At 47.9% G+C, this 24,501-nt stretch overlaps 1 protein-coding gene across 3 annotated transcripts; it reads left to right on the forward strand.

Moving 5' to 3' along the window:
• The first annotated feature begins 832 nt into the window (after window positions 1-832).
• LOC142050416 (hematopoietic SH2 domain-containing protein-like) lies at window positions 833-12,088 on the forward strand. 3 transcript variants are annotated; one of them, XM_075079057.1, is made up of 7 exons: window positions 833-898; window positions 2,711-2,751; window positions 4,522-4,653; window positions 6,308-6,448; window positions 9,232-9,397; window positions 10,344-10,412; window positions 11,599-12,088. In XM_075079057.1, the coding sequence occupies exons 4-7, from the start codon at window positions 6,396-6,398 to the stop codon at window positions 11,878-11,880; spliced, it is 570 nt and encodes a 189-aa protein (XP_074935158.1). In that variant the 5' UTR covers window positions 833-898; window positions 2,711-2,751; window positions 4,522-4,653; window positions 6,308-6,395; the 3' UTR covers window positions 11,881-12,088. The 3 variants fall into 3 exon arrangements, with proteins under 3 accessions (XP_074935158.1, XP_074935161.1, XP_074935159.1); XM_075079060.1 differs by having other exon boundaries at window positions 11,483-11,713; XM_075079058.1 differs by lacking the exon at window positions 833-898 and adding an exon at window positions 2,339-2,596.
• The last annotated feature ends 12,413 nt before the right edge of the window (window positions 12,089-24,501 follow it).

Here is a 24,501-nt window from a genome sequence, read left to right on the forward strand (position 1 = left end):
GGAATCTGACTGGTCTGAGTCTCCCCTTGCAAGAGAAAGAGTAGGCACAGTTTTTATGCATGTATAAGGTTCTGGGTACTTGGTTGTTTTTGTGACACAGACTGCTAGGTCTGGGTTTTGCAGTCTTAGTTCTCTCCCATTTCTTCTTCATGAATTCAATGAGATCTGCTTGTCAGTCACTCAGATTCATCTTTGTATCTCCTGGATGAGAATATCTACAGACAGTACTCCAGAAAAAAATTATGCTTCCCAGAGGAGACTGTTCTCACCCATTAGCCATGGCAACTCTGAATAGGAGCCAAGATGGGATTGCTTTGACAGGAGCTGAAAAGTGCTGATATGACTGGCTTTGGATATTGCATTAGGTCTGAGATCCAGATGCTTTAAAGAATACTGAAAATTATCAGAAGAGTTCAGAAAGCTCTGTGGCCTGTTTAATATATATAAGAAAGGACAGGATTAAGAGGAAAGTTCATCCATGCCTCAGAGTACTACTTTGTCCAGATTCATAAGTAAAAAGATATCCTCTAAGGGACAGAGGCGAAGCAGTACCCATGGCTGGAAGGTGAAGTTATTTCTGTCATTGTTTTTTATGGTTTCCAACTTTTAACTGAGAGTGGTTAATCATCAGTTACAGGATGTGGTAAATTCAGTCTTTAACCAAGGAAACATTTTCAGAAAGAAACTTTTTTGTTTTAAACTAGAGAAGTTTAGGGCTGAATGAAGGCATTTCTGGCTGCAGAGGAACAAACTGATGTCCTAATGATCTGTTTCTGTTTGATTCCCTGATCCTCTTTGTGGTGCTGCTTCAGCTCTGGTACAAAGTCCTGCTGGAGACAATCCATACCCAAAGAGACAGTTCTTCCTGGACACCCTCATTTGAGGAATTTGCTGAAAGGTTTGTTAAAACCTCTGAATGTTCCTTGTTAGAAATTGTTAGGGAAGCGACTCTAGTAACTAGATATTAGCAAGGAATGAAACAGCCTCTTTAAAGTTCACGTGCCTGAGATCATGGGGTTGTTTGCTGTGGGAGGCTGAGTGGGAAACACAGTGATTTATTGTTGTTTGCTGTGAGAATGTGGCCTTGCTGTGTTGTTTTGTTTTTCACAGATATGGAATTCTTAAACCAGATGTTTCCCTCACAAAGGAACGGTGGGAATCCTTCCTTTGTTATGTGCAATTCAGTTTGTTATTCACAGACTTTTGCTCTGAGTAGCATAGGAAACTGAGTAAAATGAATGAAGAGGATGGGTTTTGGTGGTGATGGGGAACACAAATCCCTCAGCAAGGACAGTTAGAATTTAAAAAACATTTGGTAGAATGATGAATTAAGTCTTTCTTGAATTGCTATGTCACAATTCAATTACTATAAAGCCTTGCTATCCTGAGGAATGAGAACTGGCTAATGTACTCAATTTAGAGAGTCACAGTAATGGTTACTGGTGTCCACCACACGCAGTATGGCAGGGGATCAGCACAGTTGCCAGGTGTCTCTCCAGGCTTTTATCCCGATGGCCCCATGAGAGAAGAAGATAAAGACAATGCTGATCAAGCACCCAGTACTGAATGTCTCCCAGGCTAGAGACTATGTTTCTGGTCCAAGAATTTTTTGTGCGTACAGGTATAATATACCCCCAGCACTTTCAGAACCTGATTGTTCCTTACACACACAAATGTCCCTCCAGTTTTGCAGTCTTACCCTATCAGCTTTTTCCATCTTACATCTAGGGAAGAAACTCCTCACCTCTTCTTTTCCACTTTGCAGTCCTGCCTTCCTGCTATGGTCAATTGTGACTGGAAGTGAAAATGAAGCCTGTAGGGCAGCCAGCTGATTTTGTTTTTTGTTTTGGTCTTTTAAAAAGAGGATTTGAATGTTCTCCTGGAAAAGTTCTATCCTGGAAGTAGCTCCACCAGCCTTCACAGAGCTTCCTTGGAGTTGCTGAAATAATAAGATTAATTCAGATTAATTAATTGATACCGAATTAATAAGAATTGCAAACCAAATTGAGACCCAAGTCAAAAGAGAGTCTTGTGAATGAGAAGCAGCATGGTGTGTTTTCAGACACAAAAATCATAGGATGCTTTTGAGAAAAGAATTACCTTGGATATAGATTCTGGCGCAGCAGAAGCTGGCTGAGGTAGAAGGAAAACCACTTCTGCTTTGCTGTGTGAGATATTAGCAAAAAGTGCCACTATGGTTTCACAGCCTGGATTTGCAGGCAGAGGGAGGAAGCTGTCTGTGTGGTGCAACTAATGTATTGCTTTCAGTTCCAAGGGTTGGTGTGTCTTTCTGAGTGACCCAAGCTTTATCATTACAGTCTGCAAAATGAAACTGGAATTGGAAAACAGACTTTCTCCCGGAAGTCTTGCTGTGCCGACCTTGCAACTTGTGTACTCCCAAGAGCATGAAATGAGGAAAAACTGTTCTGAGAATAAAATAGGTTCTGCAGAATTGCCGTCCTGGGCATTGAAGGAAATCTGCCTCCAGGAAACCCATTTGCTGGTGTTCCTGAATGTGATCCTAGCTGTACCTCAAGAAGCACTGCATACTGACAGCTGGTTACTGAATGTGACTGGGTGACGGGGGACAGAGAATGTAATGCAGAGTCATTGAGGCACTTTCTCCCCCTTCATGCACCTAAAACCACTGGCTGCATGGTGTTCACTTTGGGTGGAAAATTATTTATTTCACTTTTTTCCTCTCTTTCAGGTACTTGGAGATACTGCAAAGCTGACAGGCTGGATGTGTGGGTAGGTGTGGGTCACTGTTGCTGGGCATGAGGGGCCTGAACTGCAGAGACTTTATACACATGGACGGTTATCTGGTTCTCTTCAGGGAGAAGTTTGTGGCTGTAGGAGAGGCCTGTCCAAAGGGAATGGCAGGAAGATGTACCAGGGAAGGTTTAGATTGGGTATTAGGAAAAGGTTCTTTACCCAGAGGGTGGTGGAGCACTGGAACAGGCTGCCCAGGGAGGCAGTCACAGCTCCAAGCCTGACACTATTCAAGAAGCAGTTGAACAACACCCTCAGACATGTGGTGTGAATTTTGGCTTTGTCCTGTGCAGGGACAGGAGTTGGACTTGATGATCCTTGTGGGTCCCTTCCAACTCAGAACATTCTGTGATTCTATGATTCTATGAAAGGATGATTGGCTGCAAGTTTAGACAAAGTTTCTCACTGGTTCTTTCTCTCCCCAACTTCTCAGGAAGTCATGACTTTTCTTTAAATATTGGCACCAGGACCACCTGGCAAAGTATGTGGAGCGACTGGAAAGAGCAGCAGTTGTCATACATAAACGTAAGCACAAGGGCAGGAGAGTCCCTCCACTATGATCTCAGACCAGGGCAAGGAAAAACTTTTCTCTAGTCCCTGCTCCACCATTGCACCTTTGCAGGTGACAGAAAGGCAGGCCAGACTCCACCTCCACGTCACAGCCCTGTGGAGTCAGAATGCTTATTGCAGATACCCATCTTCTCAGTGCTCATCCTCAATCGGGCAGAGCCATCAGACAGTGTGAGCCTTGGAAAGGGAAAGCTAGTGTGCAGGAGAACTGAGGTGACCAGGGCAAGCGTGTGATTTGGCTGTGTCCTGAGATCTGTGTAGCCATCCTCTGGAGTGAAGGCTTGTTTGTTAGTGGTGTTGAACTGAGGTGAGAGAAAAGATGATGAGTGAAGTAGACCTCATTCCTACTTTCAGAGATAGGCAGAAAGGGATGAAGTTTTGTTTCAGTGTGGTTTTTTTCTTTCCTTTCTAGGTAGCATCTCCTCTGTCAGCCTGTTTCTCCAGAGCAGGCACTGTGGGCAGTTTGGTACTTCCCTCTGCACAGGCTCCATGAGGACTGTGCAACCAGAAGGCAGAGGATGTCATCCTGCCTGGTCCCTCTCTGTTGTACTTCTCTTCTGTATGGGTTGTTGCACTCCTGAAGCATCTAAGCAGCTTCCAGCTTTGCACCCTACAGTATGACAAACATCAGACTGTCACATGCTGTGTTGTTCTTATCCGTGGGGAAGATGTGTGGGTAGTGGGAAATGAGAGATTATGGCTTTCAGTTCATGTGCTTTAGTACCTGGTAAAGTAGGCAGGACAGTGCAATGTCTCTAAAGCTCCTGATGATCCCTGTGATGGCTGCTTATGGGAAAGGTTATCCTGTGGGCTGACAACAAGGAAATCCCATCTCCTACACGGAAGAGTTTTTCTTTTACTCAGTAGTGTCTGAAGGGTACCAGGGAGGCCCTTCTGTGAGACTTTGTTTTTTAGGTATCCTGTGCCTTGGCATTAGAGATGAGAGCTTAGACCTGTAATTAGATTTTTTTAAATCCGTGATCTGGCAGCTTAGAAAGTACAGTTCTCGAGTCAGTTTGACTGCCTGCTCAAGTAGAGTCTGAATTGTTCTTTATTAACGTGATTGAAGTGTTGAGAGCTTTGCACTGGGTGAAGGAATATCAGCCAGTGTCCTTCTGCCAGGGATTGGCAAAGGCATAAGAAGCATTTTTCTTCTAACCACATCTTTTCTCTGAATAGTTTTCAGGGGATTCAGATACAGGTGGAGCTACCTGAAGCTGATGGCTAGGCTGAAGGCTCAGGCACAGTGGCTACAGGAGGAGACAGAGAATCAAAGAAGCCGGAAGCTGGTGGTGGAAGCAGAGGCACAGAGTGAGTTATCCCAGTCCCACTGCCCCTGTGCATGGCTACTCGTGTGATGATTACCTCAAAGTGCCATAAGCTCCAGATGACGATGGGCTGCCCTTGGCTCTCCTGGGGCTGGGTGCTCCACCAATGTGGTGGGCAGGGATGTGCTGATTGACATGATCCACTGTTGAGTTGAACAGTTTGGCAGGGGTTAAACCCCCTTGCTTTCCAACCGACCTCAGATAATTCTGGGAAGTTGGGGGTGGCTGGCTTAACTTCTGATTAACTCTAATGTGTTATTGTGACTAGGTTCCTTTTACATTCTCAGAAACAGAATTAAGACTCAAAATGGAGTCAAGTGCTAAGTCACTTTATTTGGCCAGAAATAGATACAGAAGAGAAAAGCACAGAAAGAGAAGGGAAAAAGAAAAGGTGAAAAGGGGAACAAGAGGAAGAGAGCGAGAGAGGGGAGAGAGAGTGGGGCTGTTGTAATAGCTACCACCACAGGTCATGCAGTGATTTGTCCATCTCTCTGGGCAGTCCCTGTGGTCTGAGCCTTCCCTGCCATCTGAACAGTCTGATGTATTGTCAAGTCCGGTGGGGGGAGAGAGGTTCCAGAATGCTCTCCCCCTGCCTCTGCTGTTTTTTTCCTTTTATATCATTGCTCTCTTGCATAGTCAGTAACTGTTCTGCACACCCCTGCCTCCCACTCGGCGGTGGGGCGCATGCCCAGTACTGTCACTAAGGAGTGCTTGAAAGTTCTAGAGGGTCTGAACCCCCCTCCTCCCATATGTTGCCAGTCGGCCTTGGGCCCAGGTGTATGTGTGGAGGATGAGCATTCCGAGATAACAGGGCACACATTCCTGCCGCCTTGACCTTGGTGATTAAACTGTTCCATCCAGCTGCAGTAGTGATTAGGCTATAGGAGTGAAACTTGCCTGCCAACAATGTTGAGACAAGTTTTTAGTCCCTGACACCGATGTTCCTGCCATTTGAAAGTGCAGCTTTCTCTGCAAGGAGTAGAAGCGGCATGCTGAACGTCGTTTGGCTGTGTTGGGAGGATTGCCAAGCTGTGACTTTCCCACATGCTCCATGCAGCAGAGCCTGTCCCTATCCTGGGCACGTGGAGGACAGACCTCATGGATCTTGGATGCTAGATTTCATCTACTTCTTTCCTCTTGTTGCAGAAAGTATCTTCCTTCCAGTCCCCATGCTGCAAAAGAGGTGCCCTCAGCCTTGTCCCTATCCACCTGATAAGCCACCACAACCACCAGTACCATGGCCACACAGAAAATTAACAGAGGTAGTGATATTGGCTCTGCTTGTGGCCCCTTAGCCAGGTGTGCTGGTTCCCTGCTTCTTCAACCTTCTGCATGCACATGTTGTCTGGCATGTGGTCCCAGGAGGCATCACCATTGTTGTTATGAGAAGCGGGAGGGTCCTTTCCTACTGTGGTTAGTTAAAAAGTGTGGTCAGGACCTCTGAGGAACTGAAAGCAGCTTTTGATAGTTTGCAACTAATCTCGTCTTAAGGGACTCAGGAGTGGGAACACTACCAAAGCGAGCCCTTCAAAGGTCCGCTGTCTTTGAATTTGCTTTCATGCCTACTTTCCCCCTCTCCCCACTTGCAGTCTGCTCCCTTTCATAACTTAGTTCTTGGACCCTTCTGCAACTCACAGAGGAACAGAGTGGAAAAGAGGCAAAAACGAGGAAAGTCAAGAGAGAGGAGGTCTCCACTGGTTCAAAGACACACAGGCCCAGGAGATCATGCAGGATGATGAGGCCTTTCCAAGCTGGCTTCATGGCATCACCATCTGGAGGTGAGTATGCTGGACACAGTGACACCACAGCTTGAGCTGTGGCAGGCAGGCAGAAGCTGCTGTGTCCTTAGGAACACTGCATAGGCTGGATTTGCCAGGATTTGCCTCCTTAAGGAATAAGAGTGGCCTGCATAAGCTTTCACTTTTGCACTGTGAACTTCAAACCCTTAGGGGAGCTCCCCATCACAGGATGCAAATGCTGAAACTTTACATGGGTCCAGGGAAAGACTGTGGAAACTCATAACAAATAAGTCCACTGTGGGTTCCTAAATATAGAATCCTGTGCAGGGAAGGGAGGCTTGGAAAGTACTTGGAAAGGAAATGCACACATGTGTTTACCCTGTTGTGGCCTGTTTGCAGAGACATGATATGGAATGAAGGTGGACTTTTGGTCTGACTCATTATGACTGTTCTCATATCTCTCAGTTTAGGTTAGGAGGACACCTCAACTTCCAACAAAGGATACAGAATTCAGTGTACATTTAATTTTTAAAAGTACTAAGAGGGGCTTTAGTGAGTACCCAATAACAAGATTCCCCCAAAGCCCTCAGAGATGGGAAAAAGAACACTTTTTTTTATATGTCTGGCCATCTAAGGAGAGTGCAGTATAGGGGGAATTTAGATCCCTATAGGCTGGAAGAGACATACAGAAAGCCCTACCTTCTTATGGAGTTGTTTATGAGACTGTGAACTCACAAGCTTTTTTGGGAAAACCTTTATTTAAATGCTTGACATTTTGCTACTGAGTATGCCTCACACTTCACTCTCTTGGCTGAGCCAAGCACTACTTTCCAAGCAGTGATAATAAGAGAAATTCTGATTATTGCAGTGATCGGATAGGAGCAAGACAGTGTGGTTAGCAGGTAGACATCAGAATTTCTGGGTATAGACTCCCCTGTGTGCAAAATAATCTATGGTACTACATGCTTGCTAACTGCCAGTGTCCCTTATGTGGTGGGACTTGTGTGTGGGCACTGCCTGTCATTTGAACATCCTTATCATCTCGTCCCAGTTTGTAACTTTTTTGTGTTAAAGCTGCACATATCCTTCAGTCTGACTAGATCACAAGTTCCTGGATTTTGTCAGTTTATCAGCATGAACATTACTCAGAGACATTATATAGCACGTCAGCTTAGTAAAGGACATTACAGTAGCTGACAGGTCCCTGGTAGCTGCATTTTTTTCTTTTTTTTTTCTTTTTAAGGTAATTAAGAGGGCCCCCACCCGCATACATGCTTTTTGTCCACAGATCCAAGAATGCAGGAGAGGAATTAGCACCTGGAAAGCAAAACTAACTGAATTCTAATATAGGCTAGCCATGAACACTTCACAATGAAGGGCATAGCAGATCCTCCCCAAAGACACTGAAGACTGAATACTTTTGAAGTGGTGCAGGAAGCACCAGCAAGGAACAGGAAGTTGCTGGATTTAAGTCTCCATATAGTAATGTAAGCTCAACCTCATGTAACAGAAGAGCCAGAGCAATCCTAAACTGCACTGGTCATTTGCAGTCACCTCTAGCCTGGAGCAGGGCACATGACAAGCACAAAGCAGCGCTGTCTGTTGGGCAAAGAGGGGAAAGACATCCTTCCAGCAGGAATTTTAGAGTGCCAGATTGGGGTAATCCAAGTTCGTGTTTTTCCAAGGCACTGGGTTTACCCCACAGCATCCAGACTTCTTCCGTTAGCACTGGAATGTAGGAAATGCATATGTGCACAGTCCCCTTATCTCAGCAATGCATTTTAATGTGCTCTGTGCTGGAAGGTAGCTGTTGCTATCACACTAGTCAGACCACGGGAACAGGTTTGGAGCAGCTGTGCTTGGAGAGGCTCTGGTTGAGAGTATTGTGCCTCCTCAGCCTGCTAATGCATCCCTGCACCAGCAAGCTTGAGTCTGGAAACCTCTAGGTAGGAACACATGGGGCAGATGCTGGCCTCCCTGTGGACTGGGAGCACTACCATGGTAGCACAGGAAATAGGATAGGAATCCCTGCACAGAGGCTCACTGTCCACTGAAAACTCTTTCCTGCTTCCAGGGAAGCTGAAAACTTGCTGATTGACAAGGCTTTGGGTTGCTTCCTTGTTCAGATCAGCCAGAGCCAACCAGGCTACATCCTGACATAGGAGTAGGTAATAATCCTTGCAGAGAAGGAAAAAGAAGGTCCTAAACTGAGCTATGCATCACTGGAGGAGTTAGCCTCCTCCACAGAGGAGTCCATTGAGGGCGATGCTCAGCTTCTGCTGTTGTGGGTGCCTCATACAGTTTGGAGTAGCAGACAAGACATTATGGAGTCTGTCTCTTGTCAAAAACTAGATCTGTTTGTGGGTGGGGTCCTGCGGCTCCAGGGGTGCAGGCCCTGCTTGGGCTGTGCTATATGGCTGAGTGGTCAAACCAGGTTGGAAGAAGCATTGACTGGAGGAGGGCCTGAGGAGAGGCAATTGGTGTGATACAAGGGCATGGTATTTGTACAGCCTCAGGCAAAGAGTAGGGCAGAGTTTTAATGTCGACAACAGGCATGGGAGGTGGTTCAGCCTGCTGGAGTTTGGATCTGACTGCTGGTGTTCCCCTGTCACTGACTTTGGGGAAATTGCTGCACCTCCAGCACCTACTAGCACAGCATGTGACACTCCAGCATGGTGCATCTCCTGCATCCTTGTGATATTTGTTACTGAGGCTCCTGATCACATCTGGCCTCTTGAGACAAGTGCAGAAAGCAATGGCTGGGTCCTGGAGAGAAGTTGCAGCCCTGTGCAATGACTATTTCTGTCTGTCCGTCTCCCCAGGAGCAAAGGCAGCTGCAGACACTACATGATCCAGTTGCAGCCCAATGCATGTTATGTCATCCTGGGGGAAGACGGAGCTCACACCTCACTCACCAAGCCGGTTCTGTATCACCAGACTGTGAGCATCCAGCCCTTTATGGAGATATTGGCTGTTCCCTGTGGGCAGGTAAATGTTGAGGATCTGCAGCTGGAAAAGGAGATGGGGCATCGACAGTGCCCTGAGCAGATGGAGTAACTGCAGCAACATCTCTGTTTTGTTTTCCTGTTGGGGGTATCCCATTCTGCGCAAGCAGCTTGGCCTCTTCTGCATGCACTGAGAAATGCTATGAGCGGGACACTGGGGAGTCCTGGAGTGGGGGAGAGGCCCTGGTGGGTGGATGACATGCCCCTGCTCCTGAATGTCAGCAGTGGTTACAGCTCGGAATCCCTCTTTGTTGTGCTGTTTGGCATGTGTGGAGGGTCTGCAAGCCACTGCTGAATTTACTCTTCCCTCCCTCAGAAAAGTAGTGAGAGTTTGAATTACAAAGATCTGGAGTGCTTCAGGCTGGGTCCACCAGCAGTCAAGAGGGAGACCCCTCCAGAGGAGCAGCCCTGCACCTCCACCAGCAGACCTGTTCCACAGTCAGGAGGAGCAGCCGCAGTTCTCAGACACCTGTGTTTCAGGAGTACCAAGGATTGCCAAAACCAACAGAGCCTGGATAAGAGTAGGACAAAGCAAAGCTTAAGCAAAGAGAGAGGCAGCCAACAAGCCTTCACTCACCTCCATTCTTCCAGACGTCTAGTGATGCAGGAAATCTAGCAGGTTAGCTGGGGCATATCCTCTGCCAAGCCTTGCTGCCCATGGCCACTCTGGGACACGTGGAGCTGCCCTACCCAGGGGCAGGAGAGAGGAGGCTTCCACAAGTAGCACTCGATTTCCCAACTCTAGGGTCACAGGTTTTATTTGGCAGTCTTGGGTCAAGGCTGTGTTCATTGGAAGTGCCAGGCTGGGGGAGACCATGGGAGAGGCTTGCTGAGATGCCCAAAGAAAATTCCACAACAGAAGGGGCTGTGATGTGGCCAGTGTCCCAGCCACGGCTCCCGTGATACTGTCTCTCTTCTTCTCACTGCAGGTTTCTTCCACTCTGTACAGAAATATTGTCATGCTCTCAACATTGAGGATGTTGAACCCAAGCGACACGGTAAGAGGAGACAGCACACAGGAGGGCAGATAGCAATTGTGGCTTCCTCAGGAAATGGAAGAGCAAAGGGGCCCTTCCTTTCCTGCTCTTGGCTACCAACTACCTAGAAAGGGAGCAGGAAAAGTGGAGGGCAGTGGCCAGTTTCCATTCCAGAACTGCAAAGAGACCAGGAAAAATGGGAAAAATCAGCATAAGGTTGGGTTCCCAGCACCTGTGGTGCACAGTGTGCTTGCAGTACAATAACAAGGCTGCTGGAGGGAGCTCACAGTTTGTTAGAGGCCTGGGTCTGAAAGGACGAGTACTATCAGAAAGCATATCTGCACACTACAATAGTCAGCTACTGTGGCTTAATGTTGTGGAAAGGCATGTATCAGAAGTGGGTCCTGGGCAGAGAGCCCTGGGGGTTAGCAGAGACAATGAGCCAAAGGCAAGGCTGAGAACATATGGGAAGGCAGCAGTCTGAGGATTTTAAACAAGGTGTCAGCAGCTAGAATCACTGAGGCTGTTATATACTGGGTAGGTTATAGGAGTATATGGAGTGGGCCGAGAAGGGCCATCTGACACAGTTGGCTATGCCCAATGCATTAATTGTCTGAAGCACCTAGTGGATGAGCAGCTCCCCTGTGCAGCCAGTGGGTAAATCCCTGTCCCATTCAGTTGCTGAAGGCAGGATTAAGCAGTAGAGGTGCTGTTGCAAAAATCTGCAAAAATCTGGATTTGTGCCAGCTGGGAGTGGAGAGGGATGAGAAGACCACGCTGTCGGCTCACAGCCTTGCACCAGGATTGCCGAGCTCCCTGCGTGGTTCCTCTCCCAGAAATTCGTGTTGGAGCATGAGCTAGGGCCTGTCTTGTCTTCCTCTTGATTGCTGAGAAAATCCTCTCCCTGAAGCGTTTGACTCAATTGCTTTATTCCTGTACCTTGGGGATGTTCCTTGTGTCTGAGGTTAGGCAGAAGAAAGACAAAACGTGTCGGGTCTGCATAGATCACTGCAAACATGTCGTACTGGGATTCTGAATAGAGCCCTGTTTTTATGTCCTCCACTGAGTTATGTTTCTTGACTTTCTTGCAGGTCCAAGTGGCTCAGCCCTATTCTCTTCCAGTGCTGCTGGGCCTTGCCTAACTGGGTGAAGATATACAGACATACAGCAGCCTTTTTTCTTCTTTCTTGTTTTTTTTTTCTTTTAGTTTTTGCTGCACCCAGCTGGCCCTGTGCCTTTAGACAGGACTGCTGCAGAAATGAACACCAGCACTCAGCTGCTCTCAGTGGCTGAGACTGCAATATCTGGACCAGTCTCGTCCTGTCAGAGGGGAGAGGACGGAAACAGTCGCAGTCTGCACAGACCCAAAGTGCCTGACCATCTGCCTGTCAATATTTCAACATGCCTGGAGACTGCTTGCCTTACACTGTTAATAGTCACAAACTGGATATCTCACAACAATGTCTTATCTCACAGATACCTGTACTGATTTCCTACCTGTTTCTTCTCTAGTCCACTGTCTCTGTGTTGGTGCTGTGTATCTGCTGCTTTGGGTGCCAAGGGAAGCTGAGCTTGGGTTTAGGAATTAAAACGCGCATGTTCATCCTGGTTGGAATCACTACAACATACAGGACCATGCTACTTGTTACGTATTTTCCACCTCTTAAAATAAACCTATTTTCTTCCTATAAGGAGAAGCTTAGCATTTTCTGTGTTTCTGTTACCTGCCGTCAGTTCAGCCACAGACAGCAAATGGAGGGCAACGGCTAATACAGGATCATGTGAAGTGTCTCAGTGGAGATGAAAGCCCATGGACCAGTAAACCTGGTGTACAACTGCCACCTGTAACAGTGCTCTCCTTCCACACCAACCTCATCTCCTGTGTATGCCACAGGCAAGACCTCCCCTTTGCAGCCTGTGCCAGCTCCCTCTTACTCAGGGCTTGTCTGGCAGATCCCTCTGTACCGGAGGACAGCCACACTGCCCACCCCACTTCACTCCTCCCTGGGAGGCAGAGTGCGGCTGAGTCCAGGTTGCGTAGGCTGGCACTACAGCCAGAGAAGCTTGTCAGAGTGATACAGGATGCTTGTGGCACTTGTAGCACTGCCTTTAGCCATGGGACTATTTCTCTTCCCACCCCCCACCCCCCCTGTGCTCTTGGGAGCAGTGGTGCTGAGTTTGCACTGGGTCACAAGGGAGCACTGCTGGGACCAGACAGGGAAGCAGTGGCTGTTTCAGCCTGACGTCCTGGCTCTCCCAGCACTGCCTTGCAGCTTTAACACACCTTTTCTCTTCCTCATGCTGGATTTTGGGAGCTGCTTTGAGGTTGGTTGTTCAGGACAGAACTAGTCCAGGCAGTCAAAGGTTGCTGTTTGCAGAGTCTTCCTGGCTAAGCCCAGGGGCGTTTTGCTGGGCAGCCTTAGCCTCTGTGCTAATGTTCTCCTTGGCTTCCTCCACTGCTAGGCAGCTGGAAAGTCTGCCTTCTGGGTAGCACGTAGAACCACTTCATGGCCAAAACATTTCTAAGAACTTACTAATACACAGAACTGAGGCATGTATGAGAAATGCATTTCAGTAATGGAGCTGATCTGTAACTGTTTCCTAGTTGCTGTGCCACAGAGCATGGTGTGAGCCCAGGGCTAAGATCCAGCTGTAAAACACTGTTTGATCCTGTTCCCTGGCAGGGATAATGCTGAACTAAGGACAGTGGTGAAGAGTGTCCCCCCGGCAGCTGCCTCCAGTACTTCCTGGGTGCTGCTGCAGGCACAGCTCACAGGTGACACTGAGGGGAAGGACATCAGGGGAGCATCAGGACATTTCGCTGGTGCCTGTGCATGGCTTTCATGGGGAGAAATGGGTGCCAGCATTGGGGAAAAGCTGGGAGAAGAGCTAGGAATAGAATAGGCTGCTAAAGTCTAAGATGCAGATTTGACATCTCTAGCGTGGTCTTTGCCTGCATGCTTCCAGCTCGTGTCCAAATTCAGGTGCTGGAGCTTCAGCTCTGTGTGAGAGCGTGAGTTATGCTAAGGTTTTCTTTCATCTTCTCCCTGAAGATGATCTTATCAGTTGAAAAGGAGCAGCTGCATGAGCAGCCCTATCTCATTTCCTATGGCAGCTGCTTCCCTCGTGGTACTTGGAAAAGTTATATCTTAGAAAAAGCAAAGAGCAAACCCTGTAAGCCAAAGCGGGAAGACCATTCATGTTGTATCATGCTATAGTTCAGCTGGCATGCAATGAACTGAATGGGATATACTCACATAAAAGGCTGTGCTAGTTTTGGCTGGGATAGAGTTAATTTGCTTCATAGTAGCTGGTATGGGGCTATGTTTTGGATTTGTGCTGAAAAAAGTGTTGATAACACAGGGATGTTTTAGCTGTTGCTGAGCAGGGCTTACACGGAGTCAAGGATTTTTCTGCCTCTCCCCCCGCCCCACCAGTGAGTGACTGGGGGGGCACAAGAAGCCAGGAGGGGACACAGCCGGGACAGCTGACCCCAACTGATCCAAGGGATTTTCCACACCATATGACGTCATGCTCAGTATATAAAGCTGGGGGAAGAAGAAGGAAGGGGGGGACGTTCGGAGTGATGGCGTTTGTCTTCCCAAGTAACCGTTACACATGATGGAGCCCTGCTTTCCTGGGGATGTCTGAGCACCTGCCTGCCCATGGGAAGGAGTGAATGGATTCCTTGTTTTGCTTTGCTTGTGCAGGCGGCTTTTGCTTGACCTGTTAAACTGTCTTTATCTCAACCCATGGTTTTTCTCCCTTTTACCCTTCCAATTCTCTCCCCCATCCCACCATGGGGGAGTGAGCAAGCAGCTGTGTGGTGCTGAGTTGCCAGCTAGGGTTAAACCACAACAGTCTTTTCTGGCACCCAGCTTGGGGATCAAAGGGTTCAAGATAATGACAGGCTTGATTGGAATGAGCTAGATTGAATTTATAGCTGTTATTGCTGTTTACCTATTAATTGGCAGGCTTCTGTGCTTGCGATGAGGCTTGCTTGCCTTACTGTATTCTGAAGTCCAGTGCTCATTAGTGGCTGCTTTTTGCTTTCACCACTTGCTGTACCTCTGTGCTGCTGATCACCTTACTCTGCTGTGCCTGGGGTCACACTGATAACAGTAATGGCAATAAGCCTGGGCTGGCAGGTGCCAGGGCATTTCTGTTGCACTGGACAGGCTGGAACTCCAGTGTGAACTCAGGTTGAAGGGACTATGACCTGTGGATGTGTCCATGTGGGAGCAGGACACCCCTAAGTGTCTGTGGATAAGCCCCCACCAGAGCAGGTGCATCCCTGTGGCCGCAGTTATGTCTGTGCCACAGCAGGTATACCTCTGAAGGGATTGTGGTCCAAGGATAAGTCCATGCTGAAGAAGGTACACCTCAAAGTGTCTGTGGCTGTAGATAAGCCCTTGCTGCAGCAGATACACCTTGAAGCATCAGTGGCTGTGCATGAGGTCATGCCAGAGCACCTCAAAGCAAGTGGCCACAACAAAGCAGGTACACTGCTGGAGGGACTGCAGCCACAGATAAGCCCATAACAAAGCAGTTACACCCTTGGAGGGACTAAAGCCATGGGCAAGGCCATGTTGGAGCAGGTTCACTTCTGAAGGGACTGTGGCTATGGGTAAAGCCACACTGGAGCAGGTACATCTTTGCAGGCATTGTGGCCCATGGAGAAGGCCACACTGGAATAGGTGCACCTCAAAACAACTGTGGCTGTGGGTAAGTCTATGCCACAGCAGGTGTGCCCCTGGAGAGACTGTGGCTCATAGATAAGGCTCCACTTGAGGCAGGTACAATCCTAAGGGACTGCAGTCTGTGGAAAAGTCCAAGCTGGAGCAGGGGCAAGGGGAGGAGTTCATTGCAATGTTAAACCCTATGGTCTGGTCCAACGAGACCAGGGTGGAGATTGTAATGGAAATACCTTTTTTTTTGTGGTAACCACTGGTTTGAGCTGCATGTTATGGGAATTGCTATAGCAGGAACCACCTGAACCAATGGAGGACAGGCCTTACAAGAAGCACTAGAAGCGCAGCAGTGACCTGACCTGAGCTGGCTTTGGTGCCCAGTAACTCCACACAACACACCACCTCTCCTGCCCTGAGCAACCACCAGAACAGATGGAGCCCAAAACCATGGGCTGAATGAACTCAGTGGACATTTTGTGGACATTTGTGGGAATTTTATGGACATTTTACAAGGGTGGTCCATAGACTGAGGGAATTATATCTGTGAATTATGTCAAAGGATAGGAAGTGGGGTGGTGATTAATGAAGTCGTATTGGATAGTGTGGGACCTAAGCATGACATAAATGGTATGGAATGAGGATGGAGAATGTGCTGGTTTTGGTTGGATCAGTGTTAATTTTCTTTATAGTAACTAGTATGGGGCTACGTTTTGGATTTGTGCTAAAACCAGTGTTCATAATACAGGGATGTTTTAGCGGTTGCTGAGCTTTACATCTGAACAAACTTGGCTGTAAACAACCTTTTAGCTAATCACCTCTAGGTTAAGACCTACTCCAGATCAGTGTCTTCTGTCCAAACTAAAGCTCTGGCTTGCCTTTGGTCCTTAAGGTGTTTGGCCAACAACTCCCCATCATGCTAGCTAAAACAGAAATTTTTGTCTTCCCTCCTTCCATTCTCAACACTTCTTGTTCCTGCTTTTCCCAGCTCTGCCTTTTCCTCTCCTCTCCTCAGTCTGGCCATCATCTTTGATGTAGGCTTCAGGTTTAGGAATGTGATCCCATGACCCAAGGACCAGTACGGCTCTTATCTCTTTTCACAGAATGGGCAGTCTTCATGTCGTATGTTTCCTTTCTGGGCAATGCTATGGTGTATGTTGACATATTTCCTTCCCTAAACGTGTTTTAAGGACCTGTTTGGCCCTCAGCCCAGACAAGGTTCTCCACGCTGCCCTTAGCCTCACTCCAGCTTATGTCAAGTGACTGTAGAGTGTAGTCAGAGCATCTCTGAGATAATGCCTTTCCTATGTTGTAGTCAACTTTGCTGTCCAGACCAAATGTTCTCATGTGTGCCACTGCTTTGCGGCAACAATTAGGATAGGCTACTTGACTAGGTCTTTGCTTCTCAACTTGCTCCTCCTGGTGCATCACAAGAGCATAGAAACTATTGTGTGAGATGTAGGGGTCAAACCAGCACATGTTCCTGGCCATAAAGGTGGCCAGTGGGATATGCTTAGAGCAGGTTGAAGAGAAGTGTAGGCATAAAGCCATGCTTCCTCTGCTACATGTTTTGAGCAATACTCAGTTTAATCTTATTCTGACAAAGATATCCTCCTGTCTAGCGGTCCTTGCTGGGTTGCTCTTCCATAAAAGCATCTGACTGCTTTTGATCAATTCTAGATTATTTTGCCTCCTTAGCATCCCTAGGCAATTAATTCCTAAGACTTATGATGCATAGTGATGAATTACTTAAATTTGTTTGGTTTTTAACCTCCTATGTCATTATTTAATCAATATACCCTTGTTTCTATACTATAAAACGTCACAAGTAATTGCTTCCAAAACACTTCGTTCACTGCACATGATTGTTTATATGTGTGTTTCTTTCCCTCGGCTGTCTTCTCCGTCCTATGCATTTGATTTTCCTTTTCACCTTTTCTGCCTCCTTTGTATTCTACTGTATATTCTCTGAGAGGGAAGGGAGAAAACACAGGTCCAACCTGTAGGCCCCTTTCCTGAGTGGGGATAACTGGTCTGAACTCTATCCTTCTGCAGGTAGAGCTTCTCCATGTAAATTAGTTTACATCTATCAACACTGACTTTAATTTGTCATTTTATCATCCAGCTGTTCATCGTGAGATCTTTCTTGAACTCTGCAGTGGGTACTCATTTTCACTATACTGCAGACCTCAGCCTCACCAGCAAACCCTGTCCCATCACTGCTCACACCCTTTACTGGACCATTTCTGAATGGCAAAAATCATAATCCCTAGCACTGATGCTGCTGGGACAGCACTGGTACATTCCTCCGTCTTAAACACTGACCGTCTTCCATTCACTATCATCAGCCTTGTTATTAACCATGGCAATAAACATGTTGTGGAGAAGAGTGATTAAGGACATTGGTGTAGGATGGTGCTGAAAGTGTTTTGGGCATCCAAGTACATCCATCTATCCAGCCACACCCATGAAACAGGATTCCCCACTCCTCTAAGGAGTCAGGCATGACTTTGTTCTGCTAGAGTGGGGTTGTTTCGTCACCTTTAATCCCATTTCTTTATGTGCCCAGGGATGCTGTTCCTAATTCCCACTGTGAAACTCAGATTTACAAGACATAGGTCCCCAAATTAACACAAAACTCTTAAAAAAAACAGAAGCCCAACCATGACATCTCATTTGCCTCATGTCATTCCTCTGGTTTCAGGCTGATTTAAGCAACAGGTTGCATTACAGAGATCTGTACTGGGGTTCCTCCAGAGCTCTTGGATAAGTGCCATCTGTCATTTACTGTTTGTGTTACAAATTCATTTTGAAACATACCCTGCTGACGTTTTCACTTGAAGCAGGTTGCCTCATTTGTCCCTACAAAAGGAGGTTGCAGCATGGGAATTTCCCTTCATTCCTTGCTAGTGTGGATAACTCATTGTGCTTTTCTGCTGGGCCTCTTTCTTCTTTGAATTGTCTTTCACACCTCTGTTATCTGTTCACTCTGTGGCAAGCTTCCAGTGTGAAAACGTGTTTTTGTTTTGGGGTGGTTTGGTGGGAATTTTTTTTTTTTTTCAGTTTTTCAGCTTATCACTCTAATGGACTCAGTTATAGTTTTCCATTTAATTTGTTGTGGTTACTCTACTTCAGAGAATTCTTCAGAATTTGGTGTTCCCTGGAAACCTACTAGAAAATCATATCCTCTTAGCCAACTTTCTACCTCTCACAGCCTACTTTACATGAGAGGTTACACACCACTTAAGATTTCAGCAGTTTCACTTTGAGCTCCTTTAGAGCTGCTTTTGAGGAAGGTGGGACACGAAGCATCCAAAGAAGGTGCAGGATTAAAGCAGCACCATGGACCTGAGTCCAGCAGCAAAGTTTCGGTCAGTCTTTATCCCATTCTGCACTACATTCACACTTGAATACGGTTCTGGGCAGTTATTGACCCCGCTGTCATTGTATTTTGGGATGCTGCTGACTACACGGGCACATTTGCAGCAGTGTCAATGGAGGAAGAACAGCATTTCTGAGACTCACAGCCGCTCAGGACAGGGCAGGCCAGGCTGGAGCATTTTCAGCTTTTGTTTTGGTCTGTGCATCGAGCTTGTCATGTCTGGTGTCAGCTCTTAGCATCACAGATCCTGGCAGTTACCAGCTGGGGTACCCTGGTGTACCACAGATTTTGTTCCCAAAGCTCTGCTTGACTCCCAGTCAAACAAAAGCATTTGGCAGATGTGGATGTTGGAAAATTAGGAAGAAAAACCACTTCACAGTGTCAGAAGACCTGGGAGAGCCTTTCAAAGGGTTTCTCCTGATGCTTTTGTGCCTTGGAAGTGTCTGCCAGCAACAGAGCCCTGCTGCGGCTGGTGTAGGGGGCATCACCACAGCTGCTGAGTCTCTGCCAAAGGCATCATCTCACCCAAATATTGTCTGGGCTGGAATGACAGCAACCACACAGCAAGAGCCTGCCAAGCTGAGGCTGCACCAGCCTCACCCTGCTGTATGAACTGCTGGGAAGAGTGTGGGGGGAAAGTGGCAGGTACAGCAGGAGCTCTGCAGAACCCAAAGGACAGCGTGGTGGCTTCCCTGGAGGAACTAAGGCCATGACACCATGCAGATCCCAGTTAGGAGCAGGCAGTTGTCACCCTTTTTTAAGGCTGTAAGAGATTACTTGTGTGTTTGTATGGTTACAAGTTTGCTGTTATCCCGGGTGGAGCGTGAGGGGGAATGGACTGCAATCCCAATGGGTAGGTAATGGCAAGTATTTGTCAGTGCAAGGACACAGAAACACTTCTGCAGAAGCCAAGCTGGATCCAGCATGGTCACCCTGGTCCAGAGCTACTACACCTACCACTAGCTGTTTCCTGCAGAGCTGTTTTTATATGCCCAGTGTGCTCCCTAATGCCGAAGTTGCATCAGGCATGGGGGTATTAGCATGGGTCCTGCTCCGGCTCCAAGCCAGCTCTGCATCACGATGCATACATCAGCCAAGAGTGTGGGGCACCACGTGGCCTCTGCACAGAGCCACACAAGTGTCTTGGTGCACAATCCCCAGTGTTTTGAGATGGAATTGCACAGATATTTGCTTTAGCTCTTCTGAAAAAGCAGCTGAGCTTTTTCTAGCCTGGAAAGCAAACTATAAAGATGTTTATGTGTCTTGGCTATGAATGGAGCCACTTCCATGTCTTCACATCGACAGCACGGTTAATCTACAAACAGTCCTCAAACAAGGGAGAGTTGGAATTTCAGAGGGGACTTTGTATTTGAGATAGTGCTGCAAAACATGACCCTGTGCCATAGCCAACAACGTTCAGTTTTCAATTGCAGTTCTGTTCTGGTTTTACCCAAATTGAGGTACCACTTCTCAGTAACTAAATGCAGATCTTCCAGCTCTAGTTCCACTTCTCCATAACTGAATTTTTCATTCCTCTGTAACCTGTCACAGAGAAAGAAGAAAGGAAGCTCCTCTGGAAGCATCTGATTTCTCTGAAGAAGACCCACAGGTCATGGGGAGTGGCTTGTTTGTGCCAAGGGCTCCAAGAAGAGGTGCCATTTTTTCTCAAGACCAGTGCAATCAGCCTGTCTAGCTCATGCAACCTCTAGCTCTGCAGCTCCTGTGACCTGCTGCAAACACAGGCCATTCCTCCAGCCCCAGGGTGAAGGGAACTTGGCCGCTTTTCAGCCAGATGGCTAACGGCTGGGGCAGGGGACAGCACTGCTAACACTGCATCAAAGGCTTAATGAATTCCAAAATCATGTGCTCCACGTGACAGCACTAATGCTCCCCTTCAGCAGCTCATTTGGGATTCCGTTAAAAACACATCTGTCTGACAAGTTCCCAGAGCTCGTTACTGCTCTTTGATCCTGTTATCCCCTTCTGGTTCTGCTGCAGCAAGAGCGATAGGCTGGTCCCGGGCCTCTGCTGGGCTGAGCACTCAATGGGCCCCACAGCTGTCCCTGGGCATTAGCCTGGCGGTGGGCAGCAAAGCAAGGAGAGCAATGCCACCGAGGCTGCCCTGCCAACAGCTGGCTCACGGGGACCTGGAAGCCCTGGCTCTGGGGTGGGATTCCCTCCTTTTTTTGCCAGCGTTTGCTAACTTTAGTTTTTCTCTGACTGATTTTATCCTCTGTAGAGGATACAGTTTGAGAAAGAGGCTGGTCTGCAGTTTAATAATAAATGGCCTAGGTTCCTCTGCAGTGTGTGCAGATGACTATGCAGTTGTCCAGATTTTGTGCTTAACACCTGGTGCATTCTGCCTGCACTGGCCAAACTCAGTGTGATGTGTTTTACAGAACTTTTCTGCTTCCTCTTCTCATATATACACACACACATGCAAAATAGTAAAATCATTCTGTGTTCTAAGTTTCAGTGATTAACATCCCTGTTTAATTTTATCTCCTCACTGTGTTGTCTCTAGTTTGCTATACTGTATGCAAGAGCAACTTGCACTTGAATGAGTCCCTCTCTGCTTCTCCCCAGTCCAAAACAGCCCAGTTGCTCTTCCTTTGACCCCTTTGTGTAAAATTAATCCCTTTCTGTAGGGATTGCTGCCAAAGGAAATGGCTGATCTAGTTGGACTTGAGTAGGAGAGGAGAATCTACTGTTTGCAGAGGGTTTTCCTTTAGCAGCTGGGGACCGCCTATGGGTTTAAATTTGTAACATGAGCTTTGACTTGGTAGAGCCCTATCTCTGCCATCCTAGTAGGATCTGAAAGGTCTGGAGCTTCTTGGAAGGGGCAATGTTAGTCCAGACCAAATGCAAAGTGTCTTCATTGCTTTCAAGTCTTGGATGCATGTAATGTCCATCTGCAGCAACAGCTGGATATAGCACTGAGGAGCTCTTCTGCAGGAAGAGCTAGATAAATTAGAGCATTAAGTCTCAGCGCTGTGATTGCCTGATTTAATGACACTTAATTTGTTATTGCTAGGTGTTTTGCTAACTCTTTTCTCCTCTAAGAAAATGGGATATGATGTGTCAGACAAACAAAATGCTGGAAGACTAATTGTGCAAGGAGGGAATTACCAGCATCTGATGGAACTAAAACTGTACTCTCTGCATTCCTGCTGTAATTATACCTGCTGGGGAGAAGAGTCTCTGCCTAACCAGGTCTGCTTAAATTGCCACCAGGAAAGGACTTGTCAATTCATGCTGTGTTAAGCCCATAAGAGACCATAGGATCACCTGGCCAGACCTCTCAGATGGTGCAGGGGAAGGGTTTCATGCAGTCCTCACCACATTGCACAAGGCCTCCTCCCAGGGTGCATGTCAGCTTTGCTGCTAATAGGTGGCTTTTGCCAGCTCATTATTCTGTCTTCTCAGACTGCTCATTTGAAGCTTCGGTGGTACAGCAGCCTATGCCAGGAGCGTTGGGCCATCTCCCCACACTGGGACAGACTCCTGCCTTGGTGGCTCTGGGTTGTCCTGGAATCACTTGAGCAGCAGTGGCAACTGGTTGCTCCTATCTGCACTGTGCAGAACATCTGCCCTCCTTCTGCTCCTCTGGGCAGATGTGTGCCTTCCTACCAGCTGCAGCTGCCTGCTGATACCACCCATACACCTCTCTCTCCTGGGAGCACTTTGCTACAGTGCCTGCACAGACTTGCCGTCTTGCTGTTTTGGGCTTTTCCACTTGCCTGGCAGATCAGGACAGATGGACACTGGTGTCATGCAGTTCTGTGGGTTTTCTCATGCTGCCCTTGGTTCCCTCCATTTTGCGTTCCTGCCTGGGGCAACAGCATTGGTTACGTTTACCACAGTATGTTGCAGCAAGTTCTGAGCCCCAACTCACACCACATCCACAGGAGCTCCTGTTGTCCTTCCCACATGGAGATGCAGCTCCTCTAGCAGTGACAAAGCATCCCAGGGGAGCCCTGTGTCTTCTGTTAGCATTTGAAGCAAGAGATGCCTGGTCTGGAGCACGTCAGCAGCAAAACTGATGCTAAAAAAAGCCTTAAGAGGTTATGAAGGGTTTCAGGTAGGAAAGTACTGGGAGAATACTGTGCAGAGAGCTGCATGGGGTCAGGTCCCAGCTGTTATATGAACATTGTGGGAGCACTCTACATTTTGCTGGCAGCATCAGCTTCCTCAGGCATCACATGTGCCAGGAGTCAACGTGACTGAAGACACCATCTAGGCACAACTGGGTCAGAGACCTGCAGGGGCCAGCTTGGTTGACAACACTGGTGTGGTGAGCTAATGAGGCTACAGGAGGATTTACTAAGGAGTCCTCTGATTCCACAGGAGGCAGAAATACTGACTGGTCTCTAACACAATGGTGGGCTGCAAGTAGGTGTCCCCCCACTGAGCTGTGTGGCCCTGGGACACCCCAAAGCCATTGTGCTCAGAGTGCTTCCTGCAGCTCAGACTCAGCACTGCTGAGTATCATCCCATCTGCCTTGCGCTGCCAGCCAAAAGGCACAGATTAGGGTAGCGAAGGAACCTGGTGTATGATACCAAGGTCCTGCCAAAGAAACCTGGGAAACAAAACTATTTTGCCAGAGCACATTGGTTGGGTAGTGCTTCCCGTGTATGCCAGCACTAAACTCAGAGGTTAAGCCCAGGAAAATCAGGAGGAGGGCAAGCAGGGAGGGGCAGAACCATCTTGGGAAAACCAGCAGTTTACTAATAGATGTTGTGGTGAATTGGGACATCCTCACCTCCTCTTCACAGTGTCCTCCCAGGAGTCATGATTGCCACCACCGTCGCATGGCTGCGCGTAGGAGTGACACAAGGCATAGCTGGCTCACATGCGTCCCTGCTGCCTTGCACCCCGTGTCCTGCTAGAGCTGTCATCCCCTCCACCCTCTTTCAGGAAGGAGCTATTCAGAGGCATGCAAGGGCCTCCCCAGGAACTGCCGTCTTTGCTAGCAGCAGCACATTTCTATAGGCTTTCCCCCCAGCTTTTCATCATCTCAGCTCATACTGTGCTACTGATCACGTCCACCCCAACACCCCGCTGGCATAGTTATCTGTGGGTTTTATCGCCCAACAATGCGTGCAATGTTATTGTGCTAAAAAGAAAACAAAGCCTAATCCATTTTAAATTAAAACAGTGCCCCAGTGTCATGCAACTGATGCAGACATGGTTTAGCTGTGCCGTCCTGCCAGCTCCCGGAGGGCTTCACCCTGGAGGTGCTGGGCTGCCTGCTCTGCTCCCAGAAGACCTCAGCCGCAGCCTTCAGGCTGGGGGGGATGGTTTGCGCAGGCCCCTCGGGTCTAAAGCCTCTGAACTCCTCCATCTCCTAAACAGCTGCATCACTTTGGGTGAAAGGCAAAGCACTATCATGTGCACAAAGTTAGCAGCAGACAGAAACCAGAGAAGATAGAAACATCTGGGATCTTTCCATGGTGGTATAAGGCTGCTCTAGAGCCTTGGCCAGGTCTGGCCTGGGATTTATGAAGTCTCAAACAGTCTGAAGAGGAGGTGAGCACGGGTATGGTGTTTGCAAAGCAGGGCACTAGTCCCTTCAGCCCAAAAGACCATTTTTTGGCTATACCCCTTGTGTTCTAAGGAATTAGTTTCTATGATGGCCCCTTGCAGCTGCATTTGTCACCCAGCAGTATTACAGAGCTCGCTAAGTAGACAAGGCTGGCCCTGGGGGTGCTACCTAGTGGGAGCGCTTTTTTTCCCAGCCCTTCTCCAGGGTGATTTTGTTTCCAGCTAATGTGCGCATGGACACCGGCCACAGACGTTGTGCAGGGCAGACCTGTCGTGCCCATACTAGATTGCACAGTAAAAAGGAATGCTTTGTGGTTGTGATGAGCAGGCTCAACACAACCTTCTCTTCACCCCTGAATCTGGCAAGATGAATAAAGTTTCATCCCATTGTGATGGGGGACACGCTGTGCTTTGTCAGCTCCACTGTGCTGGGCAGAGCCGTTTGGCTTGTACCATGTATAGCTCTTTTATGTTTGCACTGTTGTGCAGCAGTGA

Source organism: Phalacrocorax aristotelis, chromosome Z (assembly GCF_949628215.1).
Source record: "Phalacrocorax aristotelis chromosome Z, bGulAri2.1, whole genome shotgun sequence".
Taxonomy (NCBI): Eukaryota; Metazoa; Chordata; class Aves; order Suliformes; family Phalacrocoracidae; genus Phalacrocorax; species Phalacrocorax aristotelis.